The sequence below is a fragment of the Chlorocebus sabaeus genome, chromosome 12 (assembly GCF_047675955.1).
Source record: "Chlorocebus sabaeus isolate Y175 chromosome 12, mChlSab1.0.hap1, whole genome shotgun sequence".
In the NCBI taxonomy this organism is placed as follows: domain Eukaryota; kingdom Metazoa; phylum Chordata; class Mammalia; order Primates; family Cercopithecidae; genus Chlorocebus; species Chlorocebus sabaeus.
The window spans coordinates 81,730,116-81,750,073 of NC_132915.1; the positions used below are offsets into that span (position 1 = coordinate 81,730,116).

The following is a 19,958-nucleotide window of genomic DNA, read 5'->3' on the forward strand; positions in this document are numbered from 1 at the left end:
AAATTTATTTTACATTGCTTATTGTTCTTTTTATAACAAATATTCAAGAAACAAGAAAACAGATTTTCTTAGGTTACCTTTGAACTTGGAATTTGTGTTACTACTATGGTTATATTACTAGTGAGCCACAGGAGTACACTATAGAAGTGAGTGGAAACAGAGATGGAGATATTATGGCAGTTAATTGTCTATCATATATTTATCCCAAGGACCACTTATATATCTGTTATATATTTTGGTATTTGCTATTTGTAGTTTTTTAGTGATTAAAAAATAATTTGAACTTTTTACTTTAGATTTAGGAGTACCTGGGCAGGTTTGTTACCTGGGTATATTGCATGATGCTGAGGTTTGGGCTATGACTGATCCCATCACCCAGGTACTGAGCATAGTACTCAACAGTTAGTTTTTCAACCTTTTCACCCACTTCCCCCCTCTAATAGCCCCCAGTTTCTATTGTTGCCATCTTTATGTCTATGAATACCCAATGTTTAGCTCCCACTAGAACATGCAGTATTTGGTTTTCCATTCCTGAGTTAATTCACTTAAGATCATGGCCTCCAGCTGCATCCATGTCACTGCAAAGGACATTATTTCATTATTTTTTATGGTTGTGTACTATTCCACGGTGTGTATGTACCACATTTTCTTTTTTTATATATATATACTTGAAGTTCTGGGATACATGTGCAGAACGTGCACCATAACATACATGTTATGGTGGTTTGCTGCACCCATCAACCCTTCATCTACATTAGGCATTTCTCCTAATGCTATCCCTCCCCTAGCCCCCACCCCCCAACAGGCCCCAGTGTGTGATGTTCCTCTCCCTGTGTCCATGTGTTCTCCTTGTTCAACTCTCACTTATGAGTGAGAATATGTGATGTTTGGTTTTCTGTTCCTGTGTTAGTTTGCTGAGAATGATGTTTCCAGCTTCATCCATGTCTCTGCAAAGGACATAAAACTCATCCTTTTTTATGGCTGCATAGTATTCCATGGTGTATATGTACCACATTTTCTTTATCTAGTCTATCATTGATGGGCATTTGGGTTGGTTCCAAGTCTTTGCTATTGTGAATAGTGCCACAATAAACATACGTGTGCATGTGTCTTTATAGTAGAACTATTTATAATCCTTTGGGTATATACCCAGTAATGGGATTGCTGGGTCAAATGGTATTTCTGGTTCTAGATCCTTGAGGAATCGCTACACTGTCTTCCACAATGGTTGAACTAATTTACACTCCCACCAACAACATAAAAGCGTTCCTATTTCTCCACATCCTCTGCAGCATCTGTTGTTTCCTGACACTTTAATTATCACCATTCTAACTGGTGTGAGATGGTATCTCATTGGTACCACATTTTCTTTATCCAATCCAGTGTTAATGGACACCTAGGTTGATTTCATGTCTTTGCTATTGTCAATAGTGCTATGATGAACATATTAGTGCATGTATGAGATAAAAGACCTCTACAAGGAGAACTATAAAACACTGCTGAAATAAATCATAGATGACACAAATAAAAGGAAAAACATTACATCCTCATGGATTGGAAGAATCAATATAGTTAAAATGACCATACTGCCCAAAGCAATGTACAGATTCAACACTATTCCTATCAAACTATCAGCATCATTTTCCACAGACCTAGGAAAAACTATTCTAAAGCTCATACAAAACCAAAAAAGAACCTCAGTAGCCAAAGCAATCCTAAGCAAAAAGAATAAAGCCAGAGGCATCACATTACCTGATTCCAACTATACTATAGGGCTAGGGTAGCCAAAATGCCAAGGTACTGGTACAAAAACAGAAGAGAGAACCTAGAAATAAAGTCCCCACCTACAGCCATCAGCTCTTCAACAAAGCCAACAAAAATAAGCAAGGGGAAAAGAACTCCCTATTCAATAAACGGTGCTGGGATAGCTGGCTAGCCATATACAGAAGAATAAAACTGGATCCCTACCTTTCACCATATATAAAAATTAACTCAAGATGGATTAAATATTTACATGTGAGACCTTAAACTGTAAGAATCATAGAGGAAAACCTAGGAAACACCATTCTGGACATCAGCCTTGGGAAAGAATTTATGACTAAGTCCTCAAAAGCAATCACAACAAAAACAAAATTTGCTGAGTGGGACCTGATTAAACTAAAGAGCTTCTGCACAGCAAAAGAAACTATCAACAGAGTAAGCAGTCTACAGAATGGGAGAAAATAATCACAAACTATGCATCCAACTAAGATCTAATATCCAGAATCTACAAGAAATTTAAACAACTGAACAAGCAAAAAAACAACCTCATTAAAAAATGGGCAAAAGACATGAACAGACACTTTTCTAAAGAAGACTTACAAGTGGCCAACAAACACATGAAAAAAGTGCTCAACATCACCAATCATCAGAGAAATGCAAATCGAAGCTACAAGGAGGTACCATTTCATACCATTCAGAATGGCTACTTATTAAAAGGTCAAAAAACAATGAGGCTGGTAAGGCTGTGGAGAAAAGAGAACACTTATACACTCTTGGTGGGGGATGTAAATTAGTTCAGCCTCTGTGGAAACAGTTTGGAGATTTATCAAAGAACTTAAAACAGAACTACGTTCGACCCAGCAATCCCATTACTGGGTATATGTTTAAAAAAAAATTGTTCTGTCTTCTGTCTTTGAAACACTCCTTGCTGATAACAATTCTTATTCAGATTGCTTATCTCCTTAGACCAATCTCCCAACATAGATAGCAATTTCTAAAATTTATTTCTAAATATGTTCATTATTCTATAATAAACTATAAACTTTCCCAAATCTGACTGGGCATGGTGGCTAATGCCTGTAATCCCAGCATTTTGGGAGGCTGAGGCGGGCAGATCACTTGAGGTCAGGAGTTCGAGACCAACCTGGCCAACATGGTGAAACCCCATCTCTACTAAAAATACAAAAATTAGTCTGGCGTGGTGGTAGGCACCTGTAATCCCAGCTACCTGGGAGGCTGAGGCAGGAGAATCACTTGAACCTGGGAGGTGTAGGTTGCAGTGAGTTGAGATCATCCCACTGTGCTCCAGCCTGGGCAACAGAGACTGTGTCTCAGGGAAAAGAAAACACACACACACACACACACACACACACCCCAAAAAAATATATAATTCATGCTAAATATGTTCGATTTACTATTAATATAATGCCATATATAGCAACCCACATAGCTCAAGACATAGACACTTAAAAGATATTTTTGCCTTCTTAAATTGTATGGTAAAAAATGAATTAGTAAACTTTTAAGTAACAAAGATCCTCTGTTGTCAATGAGTGATATTATTGAATGCTAATGTTCAGCTTTACGTCAAAAAACAGTTACTGCAAAATGCTGGTTTGCATCTAGGCTGATGTGAACAGAAACTGCTAGCAATTTAATCATTTATAGAAGGAAACAAAGTCACTTTAAATTAAAATGGCTAGAAATTTAAAAACTGAGACTACAGAATTTCAGGACATAACAAGATTTTAGGGTTAGCTAGTCAAACTTCATCATTTTTTCAAGGAAATGGGATCTAGAGAAATCCAGTCATAAAACCTGGCAGAGCCAGGGCCTATATGGAATGTTAGAACCCAGTGATTTTCCCAGTTACCTAGAGGAAATCTAGAATCTAACATTTTCACATTCTGAAAATGTTTACATGACTAATATTTACTATTATGTACTTACATTCTAATTGAAGCACTTTTGTAGGCAAAAATACCTCAATTTCAGTGTCATTAGAAGACAAATTATTATGACATAAATATGTATTCAGATGTTCCAACGTTTCCATCATTTTCAGATTTAGTCCTGCTTGTTTCCACCACTCTGCCTTTTCCAGATTAATCACAAGGCTTTCTTCTTTAACAGAAAGTATCTTTTTCAAATCTGTAACTGAATATTGGCTGTGGGGCTCTTGAATTCTTGGCGCTTACAAAAATAAAAATAAAAAACAAACAGTTAGAAACAGGCTACAAAGCAAAAGAAACAAAACACAATAAACAGAACCACACTGGAATTTCTTTATGAAATGCATTTTCATGCATTAGAAAAAAAGTGAAACCTGAAGTTATAGCTGGTATTTTTGTTCTCAAGATGCTAATATTTGTAAAAGGTCAAGCTATTATAGCAGTAGAAGTCACATAAAGGATTTATTTCACTCTTTGAAAATATCAAGAAGTTAAAATTATTCTAATATTTAGTAGGACAAGGAGCTCTTATTTTGTTTGACCATTTTCAATTACTAAATTAATATGTTTGATTAACATTTTGAAGTAATATAAGCTTTGTTAAATGAGAAATTCTAACTTATTATAATAAGCCTAAACAAGAAGATGTATTTGTTCAGATTTTATGATGACTATATCGTCTTAGATATTGTGGTACAAAGCTTACTGCCTCATTACTTTCTAGCCTAAACAGGGAGAAATCATAACATATGGAGGAACTGAAGTAGCACAACTACCTAATATTATTATCTGCATTATAAAAATCAACCTGAAATTAGGATTATAAATTTTGAAATTCTAATTTTGGAATGGTGCTTTTATAATGACAGTAATATTAAGAAGAAATTAAAACTTAAAAATACTAATATTAATAATAGTAATTACGAGTTACTAAAAAACATCTGGCACTGTGCTAAGTGCTTTCTTTACATGCATTATTCTTAACAAATCCCTAAATAATTCTATAAGATAGGTATAATTTTTACTAGTTTTATTAAAGTATAACTGACATGCAATAAACTACACACATTTAGAGTGAAAAGTCTGATAAGTTTTGATGTATTTATACATTCATGAATCCATTACCACAATCAAGGTAATGAACATATCCATTCCCTCCAAAGTTTTGTATCCCTCCTGCCTCTTTATACCTCCCTTCTAATCTTCCTTATCCCCCAACCCCTGTACCACTGTTCTGCTTCCTGCCACTATAGATTAAACTACATTTTCTAGAATTTTTTATAAATGGAATTATACCATATGAATTTTTTGTGGTTTCTTTCATTCTGCATAATTATTTTGAGATCATCTATGTTGTGTATATCAACAGTCCATTCCTTTTCTTCAGATAGAAATAATTGTAGATTCACATGCAGTTGTAAGAAATAATACAAGATGTCTTGTTCCCCCCCTTTTTTGGCTTTAAAAGTATATTATACTATGTAATTGATAATTTCAATATATGATCTGATTTTGATGTCTAATGTTACTGCTATATGTCACTGATGATGCCAATATATTTTGTGATTTTTGTCTATTAGCATGTGTTTCTCTCAATTTTGTTGAAGGTCTTTGAAGCATGAGTTGAAGTACATTCCTCCAGAAAAAAATGTATTTTCCTCTAGAAAGGATTTACTTTTGTTTTTCTATGTGTTTGGGAGGCACTGTCAACCTGGGACCACTTTAAATTAAATCACCACTATTTTTCAAATTATGTAGGTGGTTTGAATTCTGACTGTAGCCAGGCATGATGGCTACCTTCTGGTTAGAAGTACTTAAGAGAAATGTTTTTTCTTTTCCTCTCTTCCAGCTGCAAGGTAGAAATATGCAAATGTATTCAGAGTTCCATTCGATATGGTGGTTTATTTTTGTATGCTCTTATTTTGATGGTAGTTTGTTGAACTGCCAGTTTTATGTAGGGGTCCCCTATAAGACCCTCCACATAGGATATTTCTTGACTCTACACTACATGTAGACCTCAAAACAAAAGTTCAAAGTCTCCAAGGTTTAATAAAAAGCTTGGAGTGAAAGTCAGCTTTGGTGCTTACTTGCTTCCCAGGATTCCTGTTTTCACTTTGTTTTTGGCCTCCAAATGCAACTCAGTGATTCATTTAAACATTTTTTAAAAGAATACCTTATCCAAAGTTCCATTTCCATAATGGAATAGTTCAGACACAGACAAGAGTTTAACTTTACTCAGATAAATTTTGAATATACATGTGAAATGTATATTTACTTCTAAATTATTTTGTTAAACTATAAACAAGTTTTGCTAAAATGTTATTTATTTATTTTTGAGATGGAGTCTCACCATGTTGCCCAGGCTGGAGTGCAGTGGCAATCTCAGCTCCTGCAACTTCCACCTCCCTGGTTCAAGGGATTCTTCTGCCTCAGCCTCCAGAGTAGCTGGGACTACAGGTGTGCACCACCATGCTCAGCTAATTTTTGTATTTTTAGTAGAGAGGGGGTTTCAACATGTTGACGAGGCTGGTCTCGAACTCCTGGCCTCAAGTGATCTGCCTGCATCGGCCTCCCAAAGTGCTGGGATTACAGGCATGAGCCACGGTGTCCGGCCATTTTTTTGCTTTGTTTGTTCATTTGTTTGAGACAGAGACTCCCTCTGTCACCCAGGCTGGAGTGCAATGGCGCCATCTCGGCTCACTGCAACCTCCCCCTCCCAGGTTCAAGTGATTCTTGGGCCTCAGTCTCCCGAGTAGCTGGAACTAAAGGTGCACCCTGACACTCCCGGCTAATTTCCGGCTGTTGTTAAAATGTTTTTAAATGTCCTTTTTGAAGAGCTTGGGCAACTAAAACTTTTAACATTAGATGTGATTTTTTTTTTTTTTTTTCAAACAATTCAATTTGGAAATACAAATTACGTGTATGGGACTGTTTTATGTACTACTTGTACTTCATTTCTTTTCTTTTCCTTCTCCCATGTATAGGAATTACCCAGAAAATCAGCAAGATCCAGATCTTGTCATATACTTCTGCACCTAGCATAATGAACCTTATGGAAGAGATCTTGATATTTTAGTTTTAGGCTAAGTTATATATTCTGTTAAGAAATGGTCAAAGAAAATGGATATCCTACATTTCTACTGGTTGTACCTATTTACAAATACTTTCTATTTTTCACTTAAAAGCAATTAATCTTTACCTGTAAGCAAAAATGGGTTCAAAGGGCTTCTACATCTTTCTAATTGCCACATCATGTAGTATTTATTAGCTGATTCTTCAGCAGTAAGCAAATGACTGAAAAAAAAAAAAAGTTAAAGCTTAATACATTAATAATATTGAGTCTTTTGTATAATAAATTTTATTTTTTTTTTTTGAGACAGAGTCTCACTCTGTCGCCCAGGCTGGAGTACAGTGGCACTATCTCGGCTCACTGCAACCTTCTCCCCAGGTTCAAGCGATTCTCCTGTCTCAGCCTCCTGAGCAGCTGGGATTAAAGGTGTCTGCCACCACGCCCGACTAATTTTTGTATTTTTAGTAGAGGTGGGGTTTCACCATGTTGGCCAGGCTGGTTGCCAGCTCCTGACCTCAAGTGATCCACCCACCTCGGCCTCCCAAAGTGCTGGGATTACAGGTGTGAGCCACCGCACCCAGCCCAAAATTTTATTTTTAAAAAGTATTTTTAAAGTACTTTTACACTGAAAATCAAGTGAAAAATTAACTTTATAAATGTGTAAACTGCAGTAGAGTTCTACAGACCAAATATCAAATACAGTACTCACTTCCTCCATCCCTGGGAAAGTTTGGTAATTTGTAAACTAAAGTGTTCCTACTGGACTATAAATTACTTCCACCTCTACCTCCCTCAATGGAACCTGGAGCCAGAGAGGGCTGACTTGGGAGAGTTTAACACTTCCCTCCATAAACTATGCTAGCATCAACCTTATACGCCACCAAAAATAAAAATACAATCTAAGTAAAATTACCATGCTTACCAAGAAATAGCAACCTCAACAAAAATTTTTATAAAATTGCTGTCCCCAAGTCTATTCCATATAGAAATTCTGGAGCCTCTACTGGTTGAGGATCAGAACTATAAAACAGTCCTTCTCTGGAGATGGCAGAGTCCTAAAGTTTGGTTCAAGATGTTCAATCTTGGTGGGTTTGTGAGTGAGTGATGTGTGTCTGGGTACGTGTGTTTAGGGGTACTGTGGGGAGAAGGGAGAAAATATGCATGACAATCAGTGTAAATTACAGCTAATCTGTAACTATGAAGCTACTAGCTTTGGTAGGGGAAAGACTATTAATTCATAAATCCCTTAATTTGTGTCCCAAGCTTCCTGCTACCCTGAGTGAGAATTGATTATATTCTGTTTCTCTGTTCATGTGGAACATACATGAGCATGCTAATTATAAGTATTTTGGGCCGGGTGTGGAACATATATGAGCATGCCAGTTAAATTGACAATCTAGGGCAGTGGAAAGCTAGGTTTTATGTCTAAGGCATCCAGGTTACCCACATAATCCAAAAATCTGGTCATGCGGTAGCAAATTTGAGAATCTAGAGAATTCCTGAATCTTACCAAGGTTTCTTTGACAACACCTCAGATTGTAAGCAACTATTTTAAAGTGAAAGGAAGGGGTTATATCTAGCAAGCCATGTCCAATATAGACACACATTTCACTCTTAATGGAGATTTCTGAACGCATGTCTGAATCTGATACATTGTTCATAAAAATATATTCACAAGTCAGCAGTTAGTAGGTTAATAAAATCTTATGCCATACAGACTTTTCTTTTTCATCCCATAAAATCTAGCATAGAATCTTATATGTCGTAAGCACTAAAAATATTGTTAACTGGGTATTATTTTCAGCCAAAATGTTGTGCTCTGAAATAAAAATAATTGGGACCATAAAAATAAGTTACAGCTACAATAACATTCTTTATTATTTTTCCTTCTTTTTAAAAAAATTTTAACATCTTTTCTCCTTGTTTTTAGTTTTACAGTTGAGATATACAGTCGTTCCTCCTTATCCATGAGTTCACTATACTCAGTTTCATTTATCTATGGTCAACCGCAGTCCAAAATATTAAATAGAATATTCCATAAACAATTCATAAGTTTTAAATTGCACTGTTGTGAGCAGTGCGATGAAATTTCATGCCATCCTACACTATCTCGCCCAGGATGTGAATCATCCCTATGCCCAGCATATCCACACTATCTATACTCACTTAGCAGCATTCTCAGTTATCAGATCGGCTGTCGCAGAATCACAGTGCTTGTGTTCAAGTAACCTTTACTGTATTTAATAATGACTCCAAAGCACAAGAGTAATGAGGATGGTATTTGTTATGGTTGTTCTATTTTACTATTTTACTGTAGTTATTGCTGTTAATGTCTTACTATGGCTAATTTATAAATTAAACTTTATCATAGGTATCAATATATGAGAAAAAAACAGTATATATAGGATTCAATAACATTCGCAGTTTCAGGCATCCATTTAGGGTCTTGGAACTTATTCTCCCTGGATAAAGGGGGACTACTGTAAACTCATTTTTAAAATATGGATTTTTAAGCGTTTACAGTCACCAAACAAATGGAAGTGATTTATCTCTTGCTGGTAAATGTAGTTGTAAGGGGACAACTTATTTCGGTTGTTTCATAGGCTCTAAAACCATTAGCTAATTTGAACGCCTTTTTTTTTTTTTTTCTAACTTTGCCAAATCATAAATCATTAGTTAAAATTTGTTTCATAAATTCTTTGAGTTATAATAATAACTCAAAGATATTTGAGTTATAACAACAGACATATAACTTACGATTAAAAAGAGCTTATTATGGTTTAAACACTTTTAAAATCAAACTGAAATTAAAGATCAAAACATTTCTGCTAGTTTCTGTTTCTAAATATGCCAATCTGCCATAACAGATGGATTAGGGTATATGGAGTAAATAAAAGAGTAAAAGGGCACTAATAAAGACAGTATATGTCCTGCAAATAAATATCTTGCACCTGGCCGGGCGCAGTGGCTCAAGCCTGTAATCCCAGCACTTTGGGAGGCCGAGACGGGCGGATCACGAGGTCAGATGATCGAGACCATCCTGGCTAACACGGTGAAACCCTGTCTCTACTAAAAAATACAAAAAACTAGCCGGGCGAGGTGGCGCGCGCCTGTAGTCCCAGCTACTCAGGAGGCTCAGGCAGGAGAATGGCGTAAACCCAGGAGGCGGAGCTTGCAGTGAGCTGAGATCCAGCCACTGCACTCCAGCCTGGGCAACAGAGCAAGACTCCGTCTCAAAAAAAAAAAAAAAAATCTTGCACCTTAGCAACAGAACTAAAAGTATTTAAACAAAGTATATGTAGTTTCCATACTTGTCCTATGCTCTTTTTAGAATTCATATCTGATATGGACAATTCTTAGTTCATGATAGAACTCTGTATAGCACAAATTTACTCTAGAAGTGTAAATAATTCTCAGCCAGAAGATAAAGATATATTTAGGGCCCTTAGTCTTATGCTTTGACACATTCCTGAGACCATTAATAGAAGCCTAAGCAGCCAGTGATGAATTATAGAGCCTTGACTCCAGTTAGTCCCAGTAATCCAAATAGCACTCTCCTCTGGCAGATCAGCTAATTATAATAAGAACTCAAACCGAATACACAGCTCCCACAGTTTCCAGTCCTGGAATAATTCATTAGAGACTTGTAGACTTTACTGTCATTTTCCTGAAAATATGTTATTTTAGGACACATTAAGTTCTAGGTTTATAGTAGACTAATTGTACTGGTTATGTTCCCAATTTTGTAACTGGCATAAGAAGCAGAGGACTGGAGCGGCTTTATTCCAGGAGAGCAGACTAATCAATCTTAGAAAACATTAAGTTACATGTATGCTACATGGTTTAAGATAGCAATAAAAGTTATCTCAGACTCTGTCAAAGGGCAAGGATACTGGGTTATTAAGCTCTGCAATTTTGGCTCAAACTAGAATATAACGACCTAGCCCTGCAATATCAATTTTACAATTTCAGACTATTCTGTGCAATAGCGATGGGGTACTGAACAAGTTTATGAATCAAGCCTTGGTTCTGTATGTCTGGTTCACCCAATACTGAGACCATATTGACAAGAGGTGAACAAGGTAAGTGGATGTCCTCTGTTAGAGATAGGACATGACCCCTGGTACTCCTAGTGAGAATAAACTGATAGCCAAATCTGTTGATCAATGATCGTCCACATTGCTCTGTGATCTTTGGCTATTTCTGGCCACAGACCTATGACAAATCTCTTAGTAGACCTCTTAACAACCTTATGAGGTAGATATTATTATTATCCCAGTATTGTAGATTAAAAAAACCCGAGGCCCAGAACAATTAAGGTTGCAGTTGGAAAGTGATAGAGCCAGGCAATCTGGCTCTAGTTCAGAGCTTCTAACGACTTATTATGGGCTGAATTGTGGCCCCACAAGATTCTTATGTTGAAGTCCTAATCCTCAGTACCTCAGAATGTGACTGTATTTGGAGACAAGGTCTTTAAAGAGGTAATTAAGTTAAACAGGGCCATTAATACAACATGCCTCGTGTCCTTATAAGAACAGGAGACTGGGGTATAGACAATGATGGTGGAAAGAATATATGAAGGCACGGGGACATCTATAAGCCAAGGAAGGAGGTCTTAGAATGAGACCAGCACGGCTGACACTTTGTTCTTACACTTCTCGCCTCCAGAACTGTGAGGAAATAAATTTCTGTTGTTTAAGCCATGTAATTTGTGGTATTTGTTATGGCAGTCCTAACAAACTAATACACCACTACATTACCTTTCATGGCAGTGACTGCCAGTAGGGACTGCCATTAGCAAGTGTCCAGTGGCAATGTCCTAAGCATACTATTCCAATGCCAGGATCTTAAAAGATTTTTAAGTTATTTATTTTTAATAATATATTCACATTAAAAATACTGAAATGTGTAAAAGCCATACTGTGAAAAGTCTCTTACCCACATTGCTAGGTTACCTAGTTCTTTTCTGGATACAACCAGTATTACTTGTTTCTTGTGTGCCCTTCTAAAGATACTCTGCATATAAAACCAAGCATATACATATATTTATATATTCCTTTTAGTTACTTATTATAGACACTGTACTAGCTCTTAAATTTTTTCATAGAGGTATCTTGGGAATTGCTTTTATATGGAGAGATTTAAATAAAGACTGCTTGTTCTGAATTGCAACTTGGGTTCTAGATATAATCTTTACTTACATTTTACAAACTGGAGATAATGGAAATGTCTGAAGTTCTGTGCATAATGAATTCACTGAAGTATGTTGGCATGTTAGGAATAGAGGAGTTAGTGGCATTTCTAACTCTCCTGGAATATATGAAAATTAAAATTATGTAAACATTGAATAATATTAAGTAGGCTAGGTGTGGTGGCTCACACCTATAATTCTAACACTTTGGGAGGCTGAGGTGGGAGGATCACTTGAGTCCAGGAGTTTAAGACCTGGGCAACATGGCAAGATCAGTCTCTACAAAAAGTACAAAATTAGCCAGCAGTGGTGGCACATGCTTGTAGTCCTAGCTACCTGGGAAGCTGAGCTGGAAGGATTGCTTGAGCCCAGGAATTTGAGATTTCAATGAGCTGTGATTGTGTCACTGTACTGCAGCCTGGGCAACAGAGCAAGACTTTGTCTCTAAAAAAATAAATAGATAACATTAAGTATAATATAGAACTTTTTGTAAGCAATTATTATGTTTGGTCATTCTGTTAAAACAAAAATATTTCGACAAAAAGAAATTTGAGTCGAGATATATATAAAATGTCTTAAATGTCCATCTGTATAAGGAATTACATATATATCACATTGTGTCTCAACTACAACAGTGGTGATTTTTTAAAAATACATTGATAGCTAAACTTTATTGAGTTTACTGTGTTTAACATAAATTCCAAGAGCTTTATATGTATTAAGACTTTTGATTCTAACAGCTTGTGTTGTCAGTACTTAGGTGATAGAATTATTTTTATTTCCAAAGAAAGAAAAAATTATTAGTTTTATTTCCATACTAATTACTAGTGATGTTAAACAAACTGTATTATAAAGAATAATTATTCACCTTAATGACTCTGGACTCTAGATGGCCTAGCACAGAATTATACATTTATGGGGTGTACTTGAAAACGTGATTCTCATGTATTGCTAACTAGTAAGTGTGGTTTTATTACTTTCATAAGAAAGCAGTAAACTTTCAAATAGATAATTCAGATGATCCAATTATAAATGTAATTCAGTAACAGTGCCATCAATATAGTTAAGAAGCAACACAATTTGGCATTGTACTGGAACAAAAGATGATTCTAAGATTCCAAATTTGGTAGAATAATAATATTAACGGTAATGATGACATAGAGAATGATATGATTGCTTTGAGAGATTAAAAATTCAAATTTTTAAAAAATGTGACAGTGGTCAGCAAGATTGCTAATATTGAGATAAAATATGAAATTTCATTTACTGAGCTATAATATTTTAAGGTTTCTATTTTTAATATTAATGCTATTTCCTCCATTCCTCTTCTACAGTCTTTGTAACTGCCATCTATATATTATTCAGCTTTTTGTTTGTGTTGAGACAGAGTCTAGCTGTTGCCCAGGCTAGAGTGCAGTGGTACAATCTCGGCTCACTACAACCTCCACCTCGCCAGTTCAAGCCATTCTCGTGCCTCAGCCTCCTGAGTATCTGGGATTACAGGCGTGTGTCACCATGCCTGTCTGGCTAATTTTTGTAATTTTAGTAGAGATGGTGTTTTGCCATATTGGTCAGGCTGGTCTTGAACTCTTGACCTCAAGTGATCCACCCACCTCAGTCTCCCAAAGTGCTGGGATTACAGGCGTGAACCACCACACCAGGCCTATTATTCAGTTTTGATGCCAGTAAAATTCCGAGTTAATAATAGCAATAAACATAAAGGGGCAAATAAGAAAAAAAGACATAGGATTATAACAATCAAATTTTAAACATGGAAACTGACTCACAGTACACTGTATATGTGAATGTACTGTACTTTTACATCATAAATAGGTAATCCCCGATAAGCTCAATGATTTATCAAAATTTCTACCTGGTTTACTGTACTCTTCTGGTTCACTCTGGTTTTGAATGGTCAAAATCTCTGTGGAGCTGAATTTTATGTCCCCGATATCCTCAATTCCATGCTTGTTAGTAAGATCTGAAAAGGAAAAAACTCTACTATTAGCAAATGTACCATTACATTAATTTTCTGTAACCTTGTTCAGTAGCATTTTCCTTTTAAAGTATCTTTATTATTTTATTGCATGTCAGTTTTTCCTTTTAGAGAGAAGTAGAGATTTATACTTCTGAAAAAAATGTTAACTTAGGTAAATAACTATTCCTCCATGCACACTCCTTGTTACCCTTCAACTGTCAATCAAAATTACCAAAGGAAAATAAAAATGGCAAAATCTACATAATCACTGGAAGGTAAGATAGGGTGGGCAATCCATAAGCCACAAACTTCAAAGAATGAGGTCGCTTTGAAGGGTTTCATCTCTATCAGTATATGATGACTTTCTATGCCTTGCTTAGCTGGAACTCTACTTGTCTATATTAATACTGCTACTTTGGCTTTCTTTTTTCTTTCTTTTATCTCCCTTCTTCCCTCCCTCTCTCTCTTCCTTTTTTCCTCACTTCCTCCTTCCTTTCCAGCTGCCTGACCCATTTTACCTATCCCTTTTATATCTTTGGCCCACCTTCCTTTGTTCCTCACTCACTCACTCACTCACTCCCTCCCTCCCTCCCTCCCTTCCTTCCTTCCTTCCTTCCTTCCTTCCTTCCTTCCTTCCTCTCTCCCTCCCTCCTTCATTTCCAGCTGTCTGACACATTTTGCCTATTCCTTTTTTATCTTCTGGATCTTTTGGCTTTCTTTCTTCCCTCTCTTCCCTCCCTCCTTCTCCTCCCTAGATGTCTGACACATTTTGCCTATCCTTTTATTTTCTCCTCCCTCCCTCCCTCCCTCCCTGCCTGCCTGCCTGCCTTCCCCAGCTGTCTGACACATTTTGCCAGCCCTTTATTTTTTACCTTTGGCTTTTTTTTCTTTCTTTTCTTAAGGCTCAACTCCTGTAAACAACATATGCAGTGGTTTTTTATTGTAAGACATAGATTTTGTATTTTGTTGTTTGAAATTGTGATGCATCTTACAATCTGTATGTGCATTTAGAATGTTTCTTTCTTCCCTAAAAATTCTTAAGTTGATAATACATCTTGCAGTTGGTAGGATCTTTCAATCAGATATATGGTCATTATATCTGCTTTTTAAATTTAATCTAGGAATCGATCTCTCTTTTAATAGAGAAGTTTAACCAATTTATATTTACTCAAACAAAGGTGATACTTTCATAATCTTATTTTATGCTTCCAATGCCTTTTGCTTGCTTTGCTCTCCTTTATTTCCATAGAATTAATTATATTGCTCAGAGTTTTTAAATTTTTTTTTCTCTGTTAGTTCAGAAGTTATACATGTTATCAACTTTTAAGTTAAGGGGAACATGTGGAGGATGTGCAGGTTTGTTACATAGGTAAACATGTGCCATGGTGGTTTGCTGCACAGATCATCTCATCACCTAGGTATTAAGCCCAGCATCCATTAGTTATTCTTCCTGATGCTCTTCCTCCCCCCCACATCACCCCCCGATAGGCCCTAGTGTGTGTTGTTCCCTCCACCATGTGTCCATGTGTTGTCATCGTTCAGCTCCTACTTATAAGTGAGAACATGCAGTGTTTGGCTTTCTATTCCTGCGTTAATTTGCTGAGGACGATGACTTCCAACTCCATCCATGCACCTCTGCAAACAACATAATCCCATTCCTTTTCATGGCTGTATAGTATTCCATGGCGTGTATGTACCACATTTTCTTTATCCAATCTATCATTGATGGGTATTTATGTTGGTTCCATGTCTTTGCTATTGTGAATAGTGCTGCAATGAACATCCACGTGCATCTATCTTTGTAATAGGATAATTTATATTCCTTTGGGTATATATATACCCAGTAATGGGATTGCTGGGTCAAATAGTATTTCTGCTTCTAGGTCTTTGAGGAATCGCCACACTGTCTTCCACAATGTTTGAACAAATTTTCACTCCTACCAACAGTGTAAAAGCATTCCTTTTTCTCCACAACCTCACCAACATCCATTGTTTTTTTACTTTTTACTAATAGCCATTCTGACTGGTGTGAGATGTTATCTCATTGTGGCTTTGATTTGCATTTCTCTAATGATCAGGGATGTTGAGGGTTTTTTTTCATATTTGCTGGCTGCATGCATGTCTTCGTTTTCTTCTGTTTTTTTTTTTTTTTTTTGAGACAGAGTCTTGCTCTGTCACCCAGCCTGGTTGGAGTGCAATGATGTGATCTCAGATCACTGCAACCTCTACCTCCCAGGTTCAAGTGATTCTCCTGCCTCAGCCTCCCAAGTAGCTGGGAATACAGGCACATGCTACCATGCCTGGCTAATTTTTGTGTTTTTAGTAGAGACAGGGTTTCACCATGTTGGCCAGGCTGGTCTCAAACTCCTGACTTCAAGTGATCCACCCACCTCGGCCTCCCAAAGTGCTGGGATTACAGGTGTGAGCCTCTGCACCTGGCCATATGTCTTCTTTTGAGAAGTGTCTGTTCATGTCCTTTGCCCACTTTTGGGAGTTGTTTGCTTTTTTTCTTGTACATTTGTTTAAGTTCTTTGTAGACTCGGGATATTAGACCTTTGTCAAATGGATAGATTGCAAAAATTTTCTCCCATTTTGTAGGTTGTCTGTTCACTCTGATGATAGTTTCTTTTGCTGTGCAGAAGCTCTTTAGTTTAATTAGATCCCATTTATCAATTTTTGCTGTTATTGCCATTGCTTTTGGTGTGTTCATCATGCAATCTTTGCCCATGCCTATGTCCTGAATGGTATTGCCTAGATTTTTTTCTAGGATTTTTATAGTTTTGGATTTTACATTTAAGTCTTTAATCCATCTTGAGTTAATTCTTGTATATGGTGTAAGAAAGGGATCCAGTTTCACTTTTCTGCATATAGCTCGCCAGCTCCCCCAGCACCATTTATTAAATAGGGAGTCCTTTCCCCCATTGCTTGTTTTTTCAGGTTTGTCAAAGATCAGATGGTTGTAGGCGTGTGGTCTTATTTGAGTTCTCTATTCTGTTCCATTGGTGTATGTGTCTGTTCTTGTACCAGTAACATGCTGTTTAGGTTACTGGAGCCTTGTAGCATAGTTTGAAGTTGGGTAGTATGATGCCTCCAGCTTTGCCCTTTTTGCTTAGGATTGTCTGGGCTATTTGGGCTGTTTTTTGGTTCCATACAAACTGCTTGCCTGTTGTTGGTGTATAGGAATGCTAGCAATTTTTGCACATTGATTTTGTATCCTGAGACATTGCTGAAGTTGCTTATCAGCTTAAGAAACTTTTGGGCTGAGAATATCTTATTTTAAATCAATGCATTATCATTAATTTTATAATATATGCATTTCAATCTTTTTTATCAATTAAAAAAGGCTACATCTCAGTTCTCCTATTTTTAGAATAAGAAATTTAGCATATTTTTTCACCAAAACTTTCTCCTTTTCAAACAGATTAATCTAATTAAAGCTGAGATCTTGGGGATCTTAGAAATCTCTAAGATCTTAGCTTTAATTAGATTAACCTATGTTTCAAATGAGGTTATAATTGATTTCTTTCAAAATTATCTGGCTTTTGTTTCAAGAAAGCAAGAAACACATATATTAGTTCTCCCCTCTAAATCCTATAGAATGACAGTAGCCATCTATAAAATATATAAAGTGAAGAGAAGGGGAAGAAATATTCATCTACAGTTCAGAGATATTAATAGAATCCTAGGAGATTAAAAAAAATTTAAAAACTAGTATATAAAGCAGAATGGAGTTTTACTTCTAGCAATAGCTCCTATTGGACCAATCTTCCTGTAGATAGCATTTATAGCTCTCAATAAAATATGTAAAATGACTATCTGAAGGTACTACAGTCTAAAGCATGCAGAAATGGAAAGCAAATTGATACTGAGTAAATTTCCCATTTTTACAGCTTTTCACTTGAAGGGATGATATATTTGGTACTAGCTGGGTCAACTAGAACTTGGATAAAAATCTGCAGTCTTATTATCTTAAAGAATTAGAGGACAGTTCTACCTGAATTAGAGTTCAGGGTTACCACAGCAGCTGGAAGATAAAGGAAGAAAACCAGGAAAGTAGAGAGCAACAGAGGAGGAGCCCCAAACTCTATGTATAAACTCTGCTTAATAAATCTCTGGATGATCCCTGAACTACACATGTATGGGGCAGATTGAAAGCATATCAGCTAAGGTTATATAAAGATTTCAGCTCTTTCCCACCATGGTAGAGACAAAGTTTACAGTCTGAGTTCAGCCAAGTTAACAGTCTATTAAAACAAACAGAGAAAGTCAACTCTCTTCAAAGGAACATAGCAAACTAATTTCTGTAATGTATCAGGTGCAATGTCAGGATACAATCCAAATACATTTAGTAAAATGAAGAAACAGGAGCATGTGACTCATTCTCTACAAAAAATTTGTTACTGGATACTAACCATGAGATGACCCAGATTTTGAAATTAGTATCCAAAGATTTCAAAGCAATAATAACATAACATAGTAATCACTATGCTAAAGGATGTAAAGAAAAATATGGTTGTAATGAATGAGCAAATAGACATTCTTAGCAGTGAAAGAGAAACTATAAAAAACAACAAATGGAAATTTTAAAAGAATATCTGAAATAAAAAATTCACTGGATGAACTTAACAGAAAATTAGAGGTGACATAAGAGTCAGTGAAATTGAAGACAGAGCAACAGGAATTACCCAATCTGAAAAAAAATAAGAAAAAAATTGAATAAAAATGAACAGAGGCCAGGTGCAGTGGCTCACACCTGTAATTCTAGCACTTTGGGAGGCCAAGGTGGGAGGATCACTTGAGCCCAGGAGTTCAAGACCAGCCTGAGCAACATAGTGAGACCCCATCTCAACAATAAAAAAAGAAAGAAAGAAAACATGAACAGAGCTTCAGTGACTGTGGGACAATTTATCTACCTAGTTTTTTAAAACTATATATCTTTGTATTTTTGTCATAAAATATAATTCTGTGGTAATCAAGAACTACTCACAAAGCAATAAGCTTGCTCAGTTGCCTTCAATGATGAATTCCACTAAACCTTTTTAAAAAATCAACATCAATTATTCAGTCACTCCTAAAAATAGAAGTAAAGTGAATGATGCTTAAGTCATTCTATGAGACCCATATTATTCTGATACCAAAACCAGACAAAGACATCGCAAGAAAATAAAACTACAGACCAATATTTCTTATGAATATTGACATAAAATTAATAATCTGGTAAAAAAAAGTGGGATTTATTGCAGTAATGCAAGGTTGATTGAAAATCCCAAACTCAGTGTAATATACCATATCAAAAGGATAAAAAATTTTAAAACCATGATTATTCAATAAAAAATAAGAATTCTAAAAATAATTTAAAATCCCCAACAAAATACTAGTATATTGTATTTACAGCCTATTACAAGGATTATATACCATGATCAAGTGAGAATTTTTTCCCCCTGAGATGCAAGCATACATATGCAAATCAATAAATGTGATACACTACATTAATAGAGTGAGGGACAAGAACCATATGATCATCTCAGTAGATGCAAAAGGGCATTTGACAAGATTCAATACCCTTTCATGATAAAAACTCTCAAAAAATTAGGTATTGACAAATACTGCCTAATATTACCACTTCTATTTAGAATCTAAAAAGCCAAACTTATAGAAACAGAGAATAGAAGAGTGGTTACCAGGGGCTAGGGTGTAGGGGAAATGAGAAGTTGGTTAAAGGGTATAAACTTTCAGTTATAAGATGAACAGGTTCTAGAGACCTAACATACAGCATGGTGACTATAGTTAATAATAATGCATTGTACACTTTAAATTTACTAAGAAAGTAGATCTTAAGTATTCTCATCACATACAAAAAGTAACTATGAGCTGATGATATGTTAATTACCTTTTTTATGGTAAACATTTCACAAGGTACATGCACATCAAAATATGTTATACACTTGAGGTATGTACAATTTTGTCACAAAAACACTTCCTTAAAAAATTCAAGTAATCCCAAAG

At 36.0% G+C, this 19,958-nt stretch overlaps 1 protein-coding gene across 2 annotated transcripts in view; it reads right to left on the reverse strand.

Moving 5' to 3' along the window:
• The window catches only part of SHOC1 (shortage in chiasmata 1), a 93,156-nt gene that overhangs the window by 47,860 nt on the left and 25,338 nt on the right, over positions 1–19,958 (reverse strand). For both annotated transcript variants that reach the window (XM_007968417.3, XM_007968418.3), the window contains 4 exons: positions 13,848–13,955; positions 11,985–12,093; positions 6,913–7,007; positions 3,712–3,954 (listed from right to left, as the gene is read on the reverse strand). In XM_007968417.3, the coding sequence (XP_007966608.3) occupies positions 3,712–3,954; positions 6,913–7,007; positions 11,985–12,093; positions 13,848–13,955 (555 nt within the window). The remainder of the gene's footprint in view (positions 1–3,711; positions 3,955–6,912; positions 7,008–11,984; positions 12,094–13,847; positions 13,956–19,958) is intronic.